General features: G+C 39.2%; 1 protein-coding gene across 5 annotated transcripts in view; it reads left to right on the forward strand.

Moving 5' to 3' along the window:
* Positions 1-16958, forward strand: part of PLXNB2 (plexin B2) — a 253194-nt gene that overhangs the window by 170827 nt on the left and 65409 nt on the right. For all 5 annotated transcript variants that reach the window (XM_033057708.1, XM_033057711.1, XM_033057709.1 and 2 more), the window contains 7 exons: positions 2474-3584; positions 5254-5436; positions 6595-6717; positions 10414-10514; positions 12622-12748; positions 14147-14297; positions 16811-16925. In XM_033057708.1, the coding sequence (XP_032913599.1) occupies positions 2474-3584; positions 5254-5436; positions 6595-6717; positions 10414-10514; positions 12622-12748; positions 14147-14297; positions 16811-16925 (1911 nt within the window). The remainder of the gene's footprint in view (positions 1-2473; positions 3585-5253; positions 5437-6594; positions 6718-10413; positions 10515-12621; positions 12749-14146; positions 14298-16810; positions 16926-16958) is intronic.

The following is a 16958-nucleotide window of genomic DNA, read 5'->3' on the forward strand; positions in this document are numbered from 1 at the left end:
AATTACTCCTCTAAGAGACTTGTTTAGACATGCAAAATGTACTTTTTCTTAAATTCTGGCTCTGGCATGGACCAACAAGAATCTTCGTTCTTTGGGGACAAAGTCTTGCAAATGCAGCCTTTGTGTCCTGGGTGCCACCAATGGGCAAAATGGAGTTTTTCAGTCCACTGAAATGCAGGAACGTGGAGGTGAACTGAGTACAGAAAATAAGGTACAATTAATTATTTTCTATTCATTTAAGGCATATTTTATAATTAGAGCTATTTATGGAGGTTTCTCTGACTGAGAGCAGAGATTACAATAATCTAAAAATAATTACCTTGTGAGAAAAGCAGGAACAAATGAGTCTCAATTCTGCGTTTGATCCTTGTGCAATAGATGATAAATTATATGAAACAACACTGCGGTAGTGTGTCAAGCTGGTTTTTTATTTCATTGCAGATAGCTGTAAGGGATAATACTTGAAAATAGATGACAAGTATTATCACATACAATTTAGCAATGGAGAAGTAAGGTGGGATCAAAGCTGGAAAATTGAAGTCCTTGGGAAGAGTGAAAAAGAAGAATTCAGAAGAATTCTGGGTTCCTTAGAGCAGGTCAGTTGTTGTTGTAAAGAGATCCAACACTTCATTACATTGCAAAGTGTGTCTGGAGAACAGGTTATAATTCTTAGCCTTGGTGACTGTCATAGGAACTCAATCTTTGAGATTGCTTTGAGAAAACATTAACAAAATGTTCAGGCCTTAGGAAGCCTACCTCATTTAACTCTTCATTAGAAAGTCCAGCTTGTGCTGCCACTGATGTACTCGCTTGTCTTTGGCATCATTTTATAGCTAGCTACTCAGTTTGGTACAATAGGACCTTCAGCAAAACAAGATTGAAGTTAGCATTGTATTTATCCTGAGTTACATTTAGTTTTTGGGGATTTAGAAGTTCAGTTCACTCTGATTTTAGGACAGTTGTTCTCAACATTGCCCATGCGTTTTCTCCATAGAGGAGCAAAACACAGTCAGGTACTGGAGGACAGGCATTGTCTTTATGCATTGCTGGCACTGCTGAGATGGTTTGGGAAACTCACAGATGACTTATGCTCACAGCAAAAGTCCTTCCCTGTTCAAACTTTTATGTCCGGGTTGTTAACATTTAGTCCTAGTTATCCAGTATAAATAATAGTTCAACCATTCTCTCTCACATCCCACCAGAGTCTACTGCTCTTGCCAAAACAGAAGTAGTAGGTGACAAAGGAGCATTGTTCCTTTATTGTTATTTTTTAAAGTTTTTTTTTTTCAGTTTCTGGTTCTGGCATTTCATACTCTTTTACTCCTTCTATGAGACTGTTGCCTGTTAGACTGCTTTGTTAAATGTTTCTCTTGTCTTTCCTGTGTTTTTAATTGTTCCCTTTCTATTTAGACTCTAGGTATTTTCAGATTTAACTTGAGATTCCCTGTAAATTTACAGGTTCTTTCCTCATCAAATTAAAGAATCCCATGGCTGACGTTGAAAATGAAAATATGGTGGATTATATTTGATCTTACTCCAAACAGTATTCATCTTTTCCCCCTAACATCAATGTGCCCAGCCATGCCACCTTTTGTTTTCTGCTCTCAGAACTAAATGCTTTGAGAAAACAAAATGTTCAAGCCTTAGGATGCCTGCCTCATTTAACTCATCGGATTAAAATTAGACCTCTGCTTACAAGTTTCAAGAGGTCTTTCTCTAATTCTAAACAGCCTGATTATCTGCTTGGGAACTAACAATTCTGAAAGGGATTTTAAAAAACCAAACAAGGTAGCAATCATAATCCCAAAAAATTTTTAAGTTCTTAAGACATTTGAACTATTACGTTGCAGTGCTCTAGTGAATGAAGTGTGGGTCCAGCAGTCACAGGCAATGTTGTATGTTAAGAGGTCTACCATCTTCTGACTCCACATTGATGAAGGATTAGTGTGACATCTCAAAAAGCATCAGCAGCCAAATCCAGATTTGCTTATACGCAGTGGAAGGATTTTTCCTTTCTGAGGGAAGCTCACAATGCCAAATGTTTCAAACACTTTTATGCAAATTTGCCCCCACCTCTTAAGGAGGAGCTTCCTGAAACTGGGATTCTCCAAATTATTTTTTAAATTTCAGCAGTAAATAGTTGGCACAGTATGATACTGTCTGGACAAGCATTACCACATTTTGTCACTCCACATTGTTTCAAATTGGCTGTTCTCATTGTGTTTTAGCACATAATTGATTATCTAATTGGTTATATGATCATCATTCAGACATATGACCTTGTTAAATCCTTCCCCAACAGATTAAATTGCTAGGCAATTAACAGGATTTGAGGCTTTCCATAATCTTCATGCTGTCTACACCTGCACAAGGATAAGTGTATTTTAGTCATTAAAAACTTCCACATTTCTCAGTTTTGTGTAAATTGTGTTTTTCTATATTTTTCATGTAATTATTTTCTTTCCCTTTTTAGGTACTACATAGAAATGGCTTTATGGATCTGGCCACTGACCATTTTGAGCTGTTTTTGCATCACCTTCTCCAGAAATGAGGAACTGAAATTTTTTCAGAGTGCTACAGAGCTAAACCATCTGACGGTGGATAATGACACTGGGATACTCTATTTGGGAGTGGTAAATGCACTGTATCAGCTTACAGAAAACCTGGAAGTAATAAGATCTGTAGAAACAGGTCCAAGAAAGGACAACAAAAAATGCACACCTCCCATTGATGAAAATCAATGCAAAGAGGCCGTACTGACTGACAATTATAACAAATTACTGTTGCTGAACAAGGCGGATAATACAACTGTGGTATGTGGGAGCCTTTTTAAGGGAATCTGTGCCATCAGAGATCTACAAAACATTAGTGATGAGAAGTACTACGTAGACAGTAGTGGAGAAAAGTCCTTTGTAGCAAGCAATGATGAGAATGTATCAACTGTGGGACTGATCACTTCCTTGAATAACGACCAAGTGCTGTTTGTTGGGAAAGGGAATGGACCAAATGACAATGGGATCATAATCAGCACTCGGCAGCTTTACGCCAGGGATGGAAAAGACATTTTTGAAATGTATACAGACTCAGCAGCTGTTAAGTCAGCTTATCACTCATCAAGCACACAACAATTTGTGGCAGTTTTTGAGGATAACAATTATGTTTATTTTATTTTTAATCAACAAGAGAAACAACCTGTCAACAACCGCACACTGATTGCACGTCTGTGCAAAGATGATGCCCATTATTATTCCTACTTTGAAATGGACTTGGGCTGCAAAGATGATGATGGTGCCTATGACCACTGTCATTCTGCTTTCGTCACTACCCCTGGAAAAGAACTGGCTGAGAGCATGGCTCAGCAGGGACAACCTGCAGATTCTCCCTCAGATGACAAAGTTCTTCTTGCACTCTTCAGCAAAGTAAACAAAGATGACAACTCTCTAAAATCTGCTATGTGTGTGTTTTCCTTGCGTCAGATCAATGAAAAGATGGAAAAAAATCGGAATGATTGCTACACTAAAAAGAATACCAGCTCATTTTACAAACTTTTTTCAGCAGAAAACCCGTGTGCATTACATGGACTGGTAATATGAATAATATAAATATTAGTTTTAGAATCTGTGTTAGTGTTTGTGGAAAATACACAACTACATGTTTTAGGGTGGCTTTGAGCTAAACCATATTCAGATAAATGAAAACCAAATAGATGGATTCAATATAGAAATGGAATGTGGCTGGGGGGATTGTGGACCAGGTCAAGTAAGAAATGACAAAATTTTGAGTCTCTTAAAAAAGGATTTGATGTTTTCTCAAAGATAAGTGTTGCTCTCCTAAATGCATTTATTTTAATGGGTTCCTTCTGGTATGGGAGTTACTGAGTCAAATCCAGAGATTTTTTACACCTATTATCAGCTTCCGGCTGATCACAATTGTAGTTTCAGTCAATGTATTTACAATGCATTTAAATGATATTAAGAATCTTTTAGACGGTGTCTGTAATTCAGCATTTTTTCTCACTTGTGTTTGTATTCTTAGAAAACTGAAATACTCAGGTTTCTTGTATTCAGGTGGTGTTCATATTTTGAATGTGGCTCAAAATACTTGTATAGCCTGATAGCCATCTTTTTATGGCTTGTCATTACCTTGACTATAAGGTTTTTGAAGGGTACTGGTTCAGTTACTGTTCTTCAATCTATGACTAAGAGGAAATTTTCAGCATCTCTGTTGGCTTTATGATTGTTTGCCCACATCACTCTATTCCCAAGCCCCACTTGTGCATGCCACTCATTTATTACTGCAGCCAACCCTAAACTGGGTTGAGAAATTGAATCATCTTAAAAATAACTCAGCCAGCTTTTAGGAAGATGTCTTAATTTCCCAGTCTGAGCAAGGTACACAGTTGCATAAGCAGCTGTTTGAGCATAACTTGAGAAGTGGTGTGCTATAGTCCAGAGAGGAGTGAACAGCTGAAGAAATGGGGCATGGAAATAGCTTTTTTTGGTTTTGACCCATAATCCTTCATCTTGTGAGACTGAAGCCATCTCCCACACAGTAAGTCACTAGTGCTGATGAGTCAAAATTACACATTTTGCTTCAAAGCACTAGTGTTACTTGCTGCAGTACCGTGCATATGGGGTGAGCATCAAACACAGAAATCCTGAATGTGATGAGTGGCCGTGGCTCCTGACAAAAAGAAGGTGTGGATTTCAGATCAGAAAGATGGTTTTGTTACCAAATATAACAGGAAAGGCAAGGTGTGAATGAACTTCCTTCTGGTGGCTCTTGCTGCAGCTCAGGATTAAAGTGTAGTGAAGAGGGAATGTGTTGAAGTTCATGAGACAGTTGCCAGGGAGTTGCTTTTTTATGGATTGCAGCAAAGTAAGAAACAAAACAGCAATTAAAAAAGCAGTCTTCAAGGGGAAGTTGGTTAAACCAGTCTCTATGACATGTTCATTTTAATTAAACCGACTGGTTAATTTTTAAACTGCTGCTATAATGAAACAGAAACAAAAAAATTCTCTCCCTGTGTCTCCTGGAAAGTGAAAGCATGGAAGCAGCTCTCAATTAGCAGGCTGCTGTCTGATTTGCTGCCTGTTGGCTGGGGGCAAATGCCCAGACAATCCATTTCTCTCTTCCTACTCTTCAGTGTCTGAGGGGTATTATATTGTCTAGTACTAGGGCTGCACTTCGTTCATGGCTAGGAATTAGTGATCTGAATGTTTAACATCACTCTGTATTGCTATTCCTTATTAGAATGCAAGCAAAAATTTCCCCTGTGGCTCCGAACACTTGCCCTACCTTTTGGGAAGCAGGAATGGTGTTATAGAGAAGCCGGTACTGCAAAAAGAGGGGATGAATCTCACAGCTGTCACTGTGGCTGTGGAGAACGGGCACACCGTGGCCTTTCTGGGAACGTCGGATGGTAAAATTCTTAAGGTAACACTGGATTTAAAGACTGGAAGGTATTTAAAGGTTATGAACTAAAAGTCAAAACGGGATTTATAAGATCTCATATAAGGAGCAAATTCTCTTGGAGCTTGGTATTTTTCATCTCAAAGAAAAAACACATTATTTCTAACATACCTCAGCTATCTGATACATAGATTGAATTAGCATTGCCTGAATGACACTTTTCCCGAAGGATTACATACCTACTGAGAGGTTTATATAAACAGCCTTAGGTAATCTAACAACAGCTTTAGCCTTATCTCTATTCAAGCTCATACTGGTTTAAGAGCAACTTTTCATTTTGTAGTCATTCTGGCCATTCAGTGAATAAGGACTGCAATACAAAGCCCAAACTGAAGCTCTGATAAATTCTGGTCGTGTGGTGCTCAAGGGTTGACATGTTTGTGGTGTTAAAATATCAAGACTGCAACACCAAATACATTCCTTTGCTTGAAGGAGAGTGATGGCCATGTCCAACCTTAAACCTAGCACTGCCAAGTTCCACCAAACTGCGTGGTAAAGTCATGTGGATGTGGTGCTTAAGAGACATGATTTAGTGGTGAACATGGTGATGCTAGTTTAGTGGTTGGACTGTGTGATCTTGGAGGTATTTTCTAACCTTAGTGATTCTATAAGTCTGTGTCCCTAAGTGACATATCTATAGGTGTATTAAATATCTTCAGTTAACCAGTTGCCTGGGCAGCCTGTTCCAACACTCAACAAACCTTCCTGTGAAGAAATATTTCTCAATATCTAATCTGAACCTCCCCTGGCACAAATTGAGGCCTTTTCCTCTCTCCCTCGTGCTTGCTAATTGTGAGAAGAGACCAACCCTCACCTCACTGCAACCTCCTTTTTGGTAGTCGCAGAGAGTACTAAGGTCTCTGAGTCTCTGTTTCTCCAGGCTGAACACCCTCAGCCACTCCTCACCAGATGTTTATTCCAGACCCTTCAGTAGCTCCATTGCCCTTCTCTGAATACTCTCTAGCACCTCAATGTCTTTCTTGGAGAATTGCCTTAGTCCTCCATTTGTTCTTAATATATTTTTAGAAACATTTTTGTTGTCTATTACAGCAATAGCCAGATGTAATGATATTTGTGGAGGAAAAGACAACATTGCCACCTTTTTTTCCTTCCACAAAATAGGTGTTCCTGTCATCCACTGCAACTGAGTACAGCTCTCTTACTATTGAACGAAACAAGCCTGTGAAGAAGGACCTGGTCCTTGATCAAACCCAAGAAAATCTGTACGTGATGACCACAGACAAGGTAACGTGTCCTGCTTGCATTAAAGACCCAGCCTCTTACTTTCTATGCAACTTAACCTGGGATTTATACATTTTCCAGTTGTTCCTGAAAATTGCCCTATGTTATAGGACTCCCCCTACTCTGTATGTATGTCCAAACTGATGGATTTGTTGTGACTTGCAGAACTTTAATATCCATGATGCTTAGTGACTGGGAATGGGAAGTGAGTTCCCCTGTGGAGCTGTCACACAGGGTCTGTGAGAGGGATGAAGTGGAGATGTTTGGCACCAGCACACTTCAGGGTCAGGCAGCACTCGTGCTCAGTGTGGGATACATGGGGTACAGTGGGTGCTGTAGCTGCCATCGTATCTTTTCAGGACTCAGGGTGCTGGTGGCTGATGTGCTTCCACTGACATGTCTGTAAAGCCACGAGTAGTTTTTGTGTGTCTTAGTGTCAAAAACTAAGAAGCAATGGAGGGAATTATATATTTGGGAAACACTTCCATTCAAGCTTCTGTTAGAACTGAGTACAGCAGGAAAAGTCCAACTTCACTGGGAAAGGAATGGGCAATCTCTTCTGGACCCCTTCTTTTTGCTGTAAGGTGAAGGCGCAATGGAGGTGGTAAAACAAGGGAGGAAAAAAAGCAAGTGGGAAATGAGAGGGATGCTAGATTTCTCCTCCATCCCTAGAGGTAACCCTCTTCTGACACTTTTCTTTGTGGAGGCTGGAGCTGCCAACCTCATACACTTTGATCAGCAGCTCTCCAGGACAAGGTGGGTGACAGGCTGTGACCATCTGCAGCCCTGCCAGTGACAGCGAATGCAACACGGGAAATGCTTCACATCACTGACACAGGGAGAATGAGGGTGCCATGAAAGGAGAGTATTTGGGAAGACAGTGCAAGAACATCTTCTGACTGTTTTATAAAAGGGTTAATATAAATTTATAAATTCCTGCTGCAGGAATGTTATAGCCTAGCTGGAGGTTTTTAGGCTAGAAACAACATTGGAAAAAACGCCAGAAAAAAAACTGATAAAGGATTTAATAATATGACATTTAATATGACAGTGTGTGAGAGAAAAGTTGCTTGTTTTCTTTTTTTTTTCCTTTTTCTTGTTTTTTTTATTTTTTATTTTCTGAGTTGTTGATACTGCTCATTTGGCTTCTGTTCAGATTTGGAACACAACTCCAAGCTTTAACATTGTACATAAAACTCTGGGTGGCCTGGGCCCCCATTTGACAAGCTGGTACATTATGTAAAACTCCTGAGATCTGTACCAGGCTACTGTGTGTGCTGCTGAGCAGTGTAAGGGATAGCAGCAACCTTGAAAGAAGACACGCTTTCTGGTGACAGTCAGCTTGAAATGGTAGAATTTAGAAAGAGGGCAGACAACTTTTTTCAGAGAACCTGCAAAAAAAATCATTCAATCATTACAATACATTTAAATTTAGAATGTAGCAGATTTCTGCTGAAGAAAGGATTTTACTTAAATCTTTTCCAAGTAGCTCTTGTAGACACTGCAGTTTCTGAATAATGTGAATAATAGTTTTCTCTTACAAAACCTGTTTAGCTTAAATATGAATAGCTAAAGTTGGGAGCTCTGTAATGGCATTGCATTACTGTCATCTCCAGTAGTTAATTACAGTGAGCAGTCCCACCCACTTTTAGAAGCAGACAGACAGGAGGAGAATGGAGGCCTTCGGAGCTGGGAGAAACAAAGGGGGGAATAAATGATGAAACGTACTTCTGGGTTAGGCATGGCTGTGGGTTATGGGAGTAGAGATGTCAGAACCCTGCTTTGTGAGTTTTAATGGTTAAAGGTAAACAATAAAGAACAATAAAGGACAACTGGCTGTGCTGACAGGCATGCCCGCTGCTGAGCTACCTGGCAGATGCAGACTGCCCCAGCAGAAATTAATTGCTTGGGCTCTGTGAGCACTTGAACAAAGTGGAAGTGGTGATGTGGTAGGTGACAGCTTCTTTTAAATTAAATCAGATCAAGAGAGACACAGGGAAAAACAATACAGAAGTTAAGATCCATAGTGAGAATCAAGCTCTTGCTTTCCTGTTTCACCTTTCTCCCCTCTTTTCTCCCAGCTTCTGTGGTGGTACCAATAGTAGTGGGGAGTTTTGAGCAAATGCTTTCAGCAGTCAGTCTCCTCTGCTCTTAAAGCTTGAAGAGAGAGCAGGAGAAACTCTTTGCACCTTCTTGTGGGACTTGGAAAGGAGCTTAGCATCCCTGTGCTGCTCATGCTGGTTCATTACAAATGTACATCACTGGTATTATCCCAGATTCCTTAAGGTACTTAATGTACTTGGAGTAAAGTAGAGGTCTGTGGCAGTCACTTACCATGATCAAGCTTGTTTGCTAGTTTTAGTTTTTAAAACTTTTTGATTTAGAGAGCCAACTCAAAAAGCTCTAAAATTAATTTATCTGCATTTGGAAATTGGCTGTTAAAGAAGCTGGTTTTTTGGGTTTGGTTTTGGTTTCATGGGTTTTTTGTCATTAGGGTCACACAAAACTTGCAGAGACGGTGATCTCTGGAGCTTGTTTATGCCTGCTGGAATTGTAAAACAAATATTTTGTCACTAAAAAGAAAAATCATTCACTGGACATTAAATTACTTATGAGTACTAGTTAGTGAAAGAGAATGCTGAAAAGGTAAACCCCTATACTGAAAAATACAAGAAAATTGCACAATATTGATATTTTCCTTAACTGAGTCATTTTCTTTAACTCTCTGAATATGAAGAAAATGCCAAATTCAGACTGTCAAAGTAACTTCATAATTGCCAGTTAGATGAGGCTGGCATTATATTAAAATGAGACTATAAAAAGCCTACATCTCAGAGTTTATTTCTATACTTTTTGTGTTCTTTAGAAGTAAAATGTAGTCCTAAACTGGAAGATGTATGTCATATTTTACTCTTGCATCATTGCAGCAGCAGACCTAAAAGGAATGGCTCTTCTTTCTGTGCACAAAAGAAAAGTTTGTTTATTCTCTGCACCAAAGGATACCAAAACCAGAAGCTGTATATTTCCTGGGAGAATGAGACATGAGATGATGTTCTTTTCCCTGCTGCTTCCTGTCATAATTATTTCCATTTTATTTAGTGAACGTATTCCATGGTGGAAGGTTACGCATGGAGAAGTGCAGTAACCCAAAGCGCCCTGGCTCTCTCACGCTTGCAGACTTTCTGAAATGCCTTCTGGCTGGAAGTGCATTTCCAAACAATTTCATCTCCATGGTAGTGATAGGGAAAGGAGAATATTCTCTTTAAAAAAATTATCTAGCCAGTACCAAGTTAGTCTTTTGAAAGTATCCATGCTGCAGTAGCTGCTTCTTCAATTCAGAGCATCACTGATGCAGTTTCTGTCCTGAGTTGCAGATTTCCACAAGTAATATAACTGGAAGAACTGAAAAGCTCAATTTTTGTAAGATTTGCTCATAATTCTTGATTATAATGATGCCTTACATTACTTTGAAGACAGATTGGATAGTATTGTAGTAGGGGAAAAAGCAGAAAAAAGTATATGAATTTAGACTTTGTTAAAGGAGAAAAGAACAGACTGATTTTATTAAAATCAGGCTGAGCTCTGAGTATAATAATACAGCTGCCACAGGCTATGACACTGTACAGCTGAGTGCACAAATGTTTCCATCTCATTGTGCCATCTTCAGTTGTTAGGTTTGTCTTCCCTTTGGTTTTCCAGGTGTACCGGTTACCTGTGCAGGACTGCCACAAATACTCGGACTGTGAGAAGTGTGCCCAAGCCAGGGATCCGTACTGCGGCTGGTGCGTGAGGGAGGGCAGGTGAGTGCTCCAGGTGGGCTCAGCTGCAGGCAGTGCAACTGCTCAAGTTTTTATGTGTGCTCCAGGTGACTGCTCGGTGCTTGGCATGGTGATCCCAGCTCCTCGTGCTCAGCCTTATGCTCCTGACAGTCATTTAATTTTGTCACGCAGACATTGATATCAATATTCTGTGCACAGAAAAAAGTCCCCGTTGACTTCTTCAGATTTCATTAGTTTGGGAAAATATGTACTTTTCTGCTGATCCTGAGAATGATTATACCTCTTCTAACTGTATGTTTTATCACTCTTTCGAATGTACAGTCACATGTTCTCCCAGAAAATAAAAAAAAATGCTCCCTATTTCAAATTCAGAAACTGTAGCATATATTTTAAGTACATCAGGAAAGTGTAAAAAAGAACATAAAAGAAAAAATTGTTTCATGTCTAAAATAGAGTGTATAGCTCAAGCACTGGTTTTATATAAACATCATCTATCAAGACATGTAGCTACAGGGAACCCTCACCTGCCTGTAGGAGAGCAGAAAGCAGCATTTTGCTGACTATCTGCAGAGCTTCACCGAATGAATATTCAAGCACATGTAAACTAGGACAGCACTGAACAGCCCTGGAATGTCTCTTTACACTCTGCATTGATTGGAGTGCCGAGAGGGAAGAGCAGTCCTGCAGTTCTCTTTTTGACTACTAAGTTAATTAACCCCTTGGCATGAGTGGTTGGGAATTCGTGATTCTAACTTCTTGCTGTTGGAACAAAGGGGCTGTTTAATTAAAATATGCAGATGAATTTCAGGCTTCTTGTTTCCTGCCTGAAAATGTGAACTATCGCATTAGGTTACCTATCAGCCTGATGTAGCATAATATGCAGCACTGCAGAGAAACTTATGTGATCTGTGCAGGTTTATGTAATATACTGTAACTCTTTCAGCCTGGGGTTTCAGTTGCTGTGAATGAAACCTGAGAATTTGGAATGTAACCTCAAACTCCTCCTGGGCTGACGGAAGTTGAAGGTTTTGGCATATATCATAAAAAAGGCAATTTTCCTTAGATTTCCCTTCAGGTTTCTGATATGACCACTGACCTCAATATCTCAAAATATTAATGGTGTCTGAGAACAGGCAAACGTGAATTTTCACATTTATTTATTTCCAAAGGGGAGAAAAAAATGTGCTTCATTTCTAAGTTTCAGTTCTGTCTCATGATCACACACAGCACTTAGTAGTGTGTTTAGGGATATGTTGTGTGAATGTTGACTCCCTATGTAAATTATTTGTTTAAAGGAGGTTTGACAGAGCTGTGCAGCAGCTGCACTGTGTTAAAGCCCCTGATGAGTTAATAGTCAACTTTCTGCTACAGCAGACAGAGATCTTACAGCATTTTCTCTTAAACAATGCACAGAATGGAAAGAATACACGAGACTGTCCCCACCTCAACAAGCATTTGTAGCCACATGCAGCTTCTGTATTGCAGCATTTCCTCCTGTACTTGAGCTAGTAAAATCTTCCAGTGCTTTTGGTGAGGCAGCAGAGCTGCAACACTGCCTTGGCAGGGAGAGGTCTTAAATAGTGGCAGGAGTTAATGAAAAGATTCCCTATAAAATAACATTTCTAGGGCTGGGGTTACACAGAAGTTCTCCACAAGCTTGTATGCCCCCAGCAATACTTCTCTGTTGCTCTCTTGAATGTTGTGTCTTACCAGTGGCAACACACAGGTGTCTGCCACTTGACCTGCAGAAGAAAAACAGCCTATGCCCTCTCATCCAGGATGTTGTTATATATTGCAATGAAGATTATCAGCTTGATTTCAGATGGCTCCACTGCCCCATGGTTCCTGTGCTGTCACTGCCCCTGTATGGATTTAGGTTGTCTAATTCAAGGTGCTGTCCAAAACAGAATAGGCACTTGCTTTTGACATGTCACACCATCACTTATAATTACACCACTTACTCTCTAAAAAATTCTCTAAGAGCAACTCCACTAGTCAATATTAAAGCAAATCTGTAGTCTTCTTGTGTTGTAATTTCCGTCTCTAACCATGAATTTGTTGTGTAGTTCAGAGAAAGAAGAGTTCAGCTGATAATATTACTTTGGATTTTGTTCCTGTTTTTTTTCAGGTGCACAAAGAAGGCAGACTGTGGAGCAGCTGATATGGAGAACCATTGGCTGTGGAGTCCAAGTGGCACATGTGTGACTATCATTAGTGCAGACCCTCTAAATATGAGTCGCAGAGCTCCTGCTAAGGTATAACAGGAAAATGCTTTCCCTGTATGTTCTTTAAGCACATTGATGTGACTACCAGAATGAAAAGTGTCTGTATTTCTTTATGCACAATGGAGACTAAGAATAGGAGACTGTTTTTGTATCTCAGTCTCTGTCATTTCTCGTGGTGCATTTTCTTGCCTGCTCTTGCAGGTACAGTTCACGTTTTTGACCTCTGTAAACCAAGTGATGCACTAGTATGGATGGTAAAGCACTCACACTTACCTGAATATTATGAAAGTGTTGCACGGTGTTGTATAACCCATAAAAAGTAATTGGTAAGGGAGATTTCTTGCTGCCCTTTCAGCTTACTTGAGCATGAACTTAAGTAAGCAGTGAAGCTGTAAGCTGTTGCTTTAAAATCAGCAGAGGATTTGCCTACACAGCAAAGCCTGTCTGGGTACATGGAGAAACATGAATTCAGCATGCAAAATGACTCTGTGGCAACAAAACTGCAAAACTATGTTTTTGGAGTGTGATCAAGATGTCATAACTTGCTCTAATTCCAAATGGAACATGCCAATGCAGACTGAGACCTTCGAGGGAATGTTAAGCAAATAAAATCAATAAAATGGGGTTTTTTTTCCTCTTAATCAGAAATAAAGAAACTTTCTTTCAAGTCACGTCAACTCTGTTTCTAAATTATGTACACAGCATTGTGTTAAGGCCATTTCTATGTTGAATAAAATATTAGTAGAGTATAACTGGTTTCAATGAGAAAGGAATACTTGTCTTTTCTACTGCAATACAAAATGGAAAAAGTTAAACTGTATAATTAACTCACTTGAAACATTAAGTCAAGAACATCATCCCAAATTTCAGCTGAATTATTTTCTCTTTCCTAGTTAAGTTTTCCCATCTTATTTTGCTTTTAGTTTCTCAAATGCTTGCTTTCTTTGAGGAAGGTAAGATTGGATTGTTTGCATTTGCATGGAGTTTTGAGGAAGCCACTTCTCTGTGCATCCCTTTCAAAGACCAGCCTATCCAGCTCTGATTTCATTAATCACTAAGAACACCTAAGGTTCATGTAATATTAATTAATTTTGTCAGGATTTAACTCTTAACCACTGTGTTCACTGTTGCTAAACTGTATACTGAGGACAAGAATAAAATGTTTTGGGTGTGTCTGTGCAGATCTACTGCATTGACAGGACAAGAAGTTTTTGTATCACTCTAATTCAACAAAGACCTAGCCTGGAAAAATTAGTAGAGGTTCAAAGAGAAAAGATTACCAGATGGGAAGAAGTCAAAACTGAAAAGAAGAGTCAGGTTCAGTGATACTAACCAAAATATCACCTTTGAAATGGAAATTTTCCAAGTCTTACTGGGTCTTAGCTCATTTCTTCCAAATATTTTACCCTTTTAATATTTTGTTTCCAGGTGGAACTGACTGTAAATCCATTGCCAACTTTGACTGAGAGTGACAAGATCTGCTGTACCTTTGGTGAAACAGTGCATTCTGCTCAGTTGAAAGAAGGGGTTATTATCTGTGATCCCCCTGATATAATTCCTCCAACACCAAAACATCAAGGTAAAGAAATATTGCTACCCTACATGGATAGCAGAGAAAAGAACACAGACTGCTGTTTCTGATGTTATGCTCTTATATGTGGTGCCTACAAGGTGGGGTTTTTTTCCTCTTCCAGTCCTTTTCCCCAAATAGCCTGTTGCTGAACTGTCAATTTGCTCAAATTTTTCTGTTGATATATTTACAAGCTGTAGCATTCCCAGTGTTTCTGCTGGGAATCTGAAACAGTAGCTTGGTAGAGACACAGACATGGAGTCAGTAAGGTGCTAGTCTGTGTCCCAAAAAAACCCAGTTACTCTAATCTAAGCCTAAGCACTCTGACTTGTGGGGACAGAAGAGATTTATACCTGCTTCAGCTATGAAGGAAATAATGTCTGACTTCTTAGTTTTGCTGCAGTCAACAGTACTTCAGTGGCTTTTTTCTGGTTTGTGTTACAAGGTTACCCTTTCTAGCATCCAGCCTTCTGCCTCTTCTTCTGTGTGTCCTCCAACTTCTTCAACAGATAGCCTGATGGAAAAATACTTCATCATATAATTAAAGACTGCATCATTGTTCTGAACCACTGATTATAGGGCTAAGGTCTATTGCCAGCCATGATTCTGTGCAATTTCCTAGACAATGCTTTGTTCAAGCTTTAATTCATACATCTTGATGCATAAACACATGGAATGAAACTCGTTACACAACACTGCTTATTATGTATCAAGTTTAAAAATCTGAGGAGAAATTACAAGCAAAAAACATGTGCTCTTACAGCTTGCAGACATACCCCTGAGGACAAGTCTTTTTTTATGTATTATAACAGTCATGAACTGTCAAAGTGGTACTTGGAAGCATTTTTTAAGATAAGTTTCAGTTCTCTTAAGGCTGAAATAGGTAAAAATCTAATTTTAGTTGCAGGGAGAGTAATTACATTAAAATCTCATTATTGAATTTTACACTAGCTGGGGTATCTCATGGTATCAGATTCTAAGTGTTAAAGCAGCACTCTGCTATTTAGGACCAATTCACATTCCCTAAATTTTTTGTAAAGCAGGACATGAAACAATGGGATTGATAAATGTGATTATCTTGATGTCATCCAGCAGTAAATGTAAGACTAGAAACCTGTCAGGGAAGGCATTAGAGTAAACAAGTAATCTAGAAATAAGGTGACTCTCTGAGCTGGTTGCACATCTGAAAGGATGTTCAAAAGTAATATTAGGGTGTTCAGAAACTCAGCTGACACCAGGAGAAGGCAGGCAGCTACAAGCATTCACAGAGCCACAGAAGTTTTAGGGGCAGAAGGGACCTGGGGAGGTTACCTAGTGCCACCCCCCTGCTAAAGCAGGTTTACCTAAAGCAGATTGCACAGCATCTCATCCAGGTGGGTTTTGAATATCTCCAGAGAAGGAGATTTTACAACCTCTCTGGGCAGCCTCTTCTAGTGCTCTGTCATCCTCAAAGTAAAGATGTTTGTCTTCCTATATAGATGGACCCTTCTGTGTCTCAGTTTGTTGCTCTTGCTCCTTTTTCTGTCTGAACAGAGTCTGGACCCCATCCTTTTGACACCTCCCCTTAAGATATTTGTATGCATGGTATTTGTATGTTCCTGGCAGTCCTGAGCTGCCCAGTTTCTGTTAAGAAACCCTGTTGATGTTAGAAAAATCTGGGTTACTTTAGTTGTGGTTGGTTGGTTCCAAAAGGAATTTCTAGGAAGGATGCCTTTTCTCGGTCCTGTTGTTAGGAAATCCCCTGTCATTCCTGTGAGTCTGAAATATTCAAGGGGACCCAGTGCAGGCAGAGGTAACTTCCAGCCAAGCAGCTGATGGTCTTCCAAGAACCTGTTCAAGGAAAGCAGAGTTTGAAATTGCTCAATAGCTTGTGAAATAGCTTGTCATAAGGGCTTAATGATTTCTGCAAAAGGTATTTCAAACAGTTTCACTCTTTAGTAATAACCTGGACAAGAAGTACATTTGTGGAGAAATCGTGTATGGCAAACTGAAGCTCACAAGTGCCTGTGGTAACTACTGCAGGCACTGTTGGGCATTAACCACAAAGATCACTTGCTTGAATTCACATAACAACATTTTTAATTCACAAATGAAAGACATAATTTTACATGCAGACATATTCATATTTAAGAAAATGTTTTATTTAAAATGACTGTTCTTGTGCCAGTTTTCATCTGTGTTCAATTATGTCCTTACTCAGTTTTCCTTGTTCTTCTAGACTCTTTAAAATTCTAGCATGATAATAGCACCACTGAAAAACACTTCCATAAAACAAAGCTATTCTTTAATTATGCTTCTTCCATGTTTTCTTTCTGCTTTTTTTTTTTCTGAAAAAATTTGTAAAGCTTAAAAAGAAAAAACAGAACTTACAGACTTAAAGTCATGAGATCCAGAGTGTCAACAGCATAGTTAAATATTTGCTAATGTCCTGTAAAATAATAAAACTGTTATCATTGTATCATTCAGCTTAAGAGCTGAAGAATTCAACAGCCACTTGGATAATTTTTTTTCTTTTGTGATAGATCATGTTTCAGTTCCACTTCAGTTAACCTTTGAAAAGAACAAGATTTTTTTTGCATCACATACTTACCCTTTTTATGACTGTGAAGAAGCAATGAATCTTATTGAAAACCAGCCGTAAGTATTTCAGCTTCTTAAGTGTTTAGATCC

Source organism: Catharus ustulatus, chromosome 4 (assembly GCF_009819885.2).
Source record: "Catharus ustulatus isolate bCatUst1 chromosome 4, bCatUst1.pri.v2, whole genome shotgun sequence".
NCBI lineage: Eukaryota > Metazoa > Chordata > Aves > Passeriformes > Turdidae > Catharus > Catharus ustulatus.